This window comes from Engraulis encrasicolus, chromosome 2 (assembly GCF_034702125.1).
Source record: "Engraulis encrasicolus isolate BLACKSEA-1 chromosome 2, IST_EnEncr_1.0, whole genome shotgun sequence".
NCBI classification, from domain to species: domain Eukaryota; kingdom Metazoa; phylum Chordata; class Actinopteri; order Clupeiformes; family Engraulidae; genus Engraulis; species Engraulis encrasicolus.
In genome coordinates, this window is record NC_085858.1 from 14,830,498 (window position 1) to 14,833,279 (window position 2,782).

The following is a 2,782-nucleotide window of genomic DNA, read 5'->3' on the forward strand; positions in this document are numbered from 1 at the left end:
TTCCAATATGGCTGACTAGCCAGTATTTATACCGCATACTAGACGGCAATACCTCACTGACGGTGTCAAACAGTAAATTGGCCACACCCCTTCTCTACTGATAATTTTCATACACCGTAGATCGCGGAAGTTTACAAGATCTTAGTAACACAGTTTTGTTTTCAGTATTTGAAGAACCTGTGATATGTATATTGGTTACCAAAGGATGGAAATATTAATAAATTATGATTTATTTTCCGATTTCCACACGACTGTTACAGTTTACAGTCTTTCCAGTCCATTCACTTGCTCTGTGGTTATTGACTTGGGTTACGAACAGACTCCACCAAGTGGTAAGGAAGAGAACTGCGCCTAACAGAAGCAATGGGTTTTGTTTTGATTTTTTAGACCGTCAGTATATCTCCTTATAGTCGAAATAATATTATTATCATACATATATTTATATGTGGTACATTTAGGATGTAGCCTATGTCTGAAGAAATGGAACAAAATAATTACCACACAAGATTCTGATGTGACCAGTGCTGGGTGTGTAGCCTAAGCTGTGGATTAAAGTAGAGTGATTGCAAGAAACAAAGACATTTGCTGCGACGAAGACAGCGTTTTAAGGTAGGCCTACACCGTTTGGTTATACATTTTGTTGACTTATGGTTGTGGTTTGAAGTAGCTATTAGGTTTGGCTTATTTGCTATATGGTGGGTTTATTGCACAATGTAGACAGACTTTTTGTAAGCTATAGGCTACTATACTATATTTTGTAAGCCTACTCTTCTAAAAATCCCCACACTCAAAACTTTGTGCCCATGCTCATCCTGTCTTCCTTAAACGATATTTCAATTTCAAACTGTCAAAATGACAGTGCGTGCACATTTGCATGGAACAGTAGCGTGATGTAGCCTAACCTAGTAGGCCTATGAATGCTTTGGACTGTGATGATGGCTCCAGTGGTGTAGTCTACTTTTTGAAGTGGGTATACTGTATATTTGAGCATTTTTTGATGTGTGTATAGTCTACTGTATATATTTGTGCTATTGTAAATAATGGATCAATCAATTTTAAGTGGGTATACTGTAATCCCTGAAATTTTGAAATGGGTGCGTATACCTGCGTTTTACGTAGACTACACCACTGGCTGTGCATTTCATCAAGGTGTAGGCTACAATTCTCCACTTCAGGTTGATATTTTGACAACACTAATGTCCACATGTAGTACGACTGCAGATTTCGTGGCTTTTGTCTTTTTGGTTATGAAACCATGTTGTTCGCTTTGGTTTTTTTTTTTGGTTTTTTTTTTTTTTTTTTAAAATAGGGCCGCCAAGGGGAAAATTCTCCCGGTGGGAAAAGGTGGGCCACTCCGCCCCTGCTCACAGGAATGCTATGCATCATTAACCTGACACAGTCTGCTCAGTACACTGCATTACATGCAGACAATCATGGAAACACACTCACACATCGTCACACATATAGAATGGACAAAAATATAGCAAGCTTGTTTTATACATCATGTTGCGCAATGCATGTTTACACAAACAAGCATTTTGAAATGTATGAGAAAATAGCAGACATGATTGACTGTGGATTGACTGTTGAATTTCCTTCAGCAGTCGAGAACTTGATCAACTTTATACAATAAATTAGAGGCAATTCACTTAGTTCATTTTTCCCAAATGAAATATGTTGGCAAACAGGAACAGTTGGGAGAGGTTATGTTGTGTAATTTTATGTGAATGGCAAAGCTCATTGCAACTTCTCTCTCAAAGATTGCTGAAGATTTTCTGTTTCCCTTTGTCTAGCCTACGTGAGTGTGTGGGAGTGTGTGTGTGTGTGTGTGTGTGTGTGTTGGGGCACTCACCTTTATCAGTTTACACCTGATCTGAGCAGACACCATATGGCTGTTACGGAGGTTTCCCACCCGGAACATCAGGCAAAGTTTGCCGTCACGCTGGGAGATCACTGAGTCTTGACTGAACATGAGCGTCTCCGCTCGCTTTTTCGGCTGGGACATCTTGATGAACATGCAGCCAATGAGGAACGCGTCGACGATGGAGCCCAGAAGCGACTGAAAGAGGAACAAGATTATTCCCTCCGGACACTTTTCCGTAATATAGCGGTAGCCGTAACCGATGGTCGCTTCGGTTTCGATAAAGAACAGAAACGCTGAGGGGAAGTTGTACACATTGGCGACACAGGGGGTATAGGATTCGTCGTGGCGGTGATTTAGGTCCCCTCTGATGTAAGCAATGATCCACCACATGAATGCCATAACCAGCCATGCTATTGTGTAAGTTAGGATGAAAATGAGCAGGTTCCACCGCCACTTCAGGTCCACAAGTGTGGTAAAGAGATCCGAGAGATATCTGCTGGTCTCTCCACCGAGGTTGCCGTGCTGAACGTTACAGCGTCCGTTCTTCTCCACGAAACGCTGACGCTTCTTTTTGACAGGAGCAGAGAAAGGGGTTCCCCGGCTCGTGTTCACGACCTGATAGTCTTCCCCGAATTTCCGCCGGAGCGCTGCCATGGTCGCGGTGGCGTTTGGGCTTTTTGGCGAGCTCCGAGCACGTCAGTTATCCAAGCGTGTAACTGCAGGAGACTACTTACCCAGGCGCACCATTTACGCAGGGGTTTGGCTGGCCAAATAGTTCAAGTTATGGTATACAAATCATGGCCAGCGTCGAGACATTAAAAATAAGACTTAAACGATGAAAATATTCTTGAAAAATATTAAACTTATGTACACATGGCATGGAGTAACCAAGGTGCTGGTGCCGCGCCTCGGTTCTTC

General features: G+C 42.4%; 1 protein-coding gene across 1 annotated transcript in view; it reads right to left on the reverse strand.

Moving 5' to 3' along the window:
- Positions 1-2,558, reverse strand: part of kcnj19a (potassium inwardly rectifying channel subfamily J member 19a) — a 43,525-nt gene extending 40,967 nt beyond the window's left edge. The window contains exon 1 of the mRNA XM_063222963.1: positions 1,853-2,558. Coding sequence (XP_063079033.1) covers positions 1,853-2,518 — 666 coding nt within the window. The 5' untranslated portion in view covers positions 2,519-2,558. The remainder of the gene's footprint in view (positions 1-1,852) is intronic.
- Between the last annotated feature and the right edge of the window lie 224 nt (positions 2,559-2,782).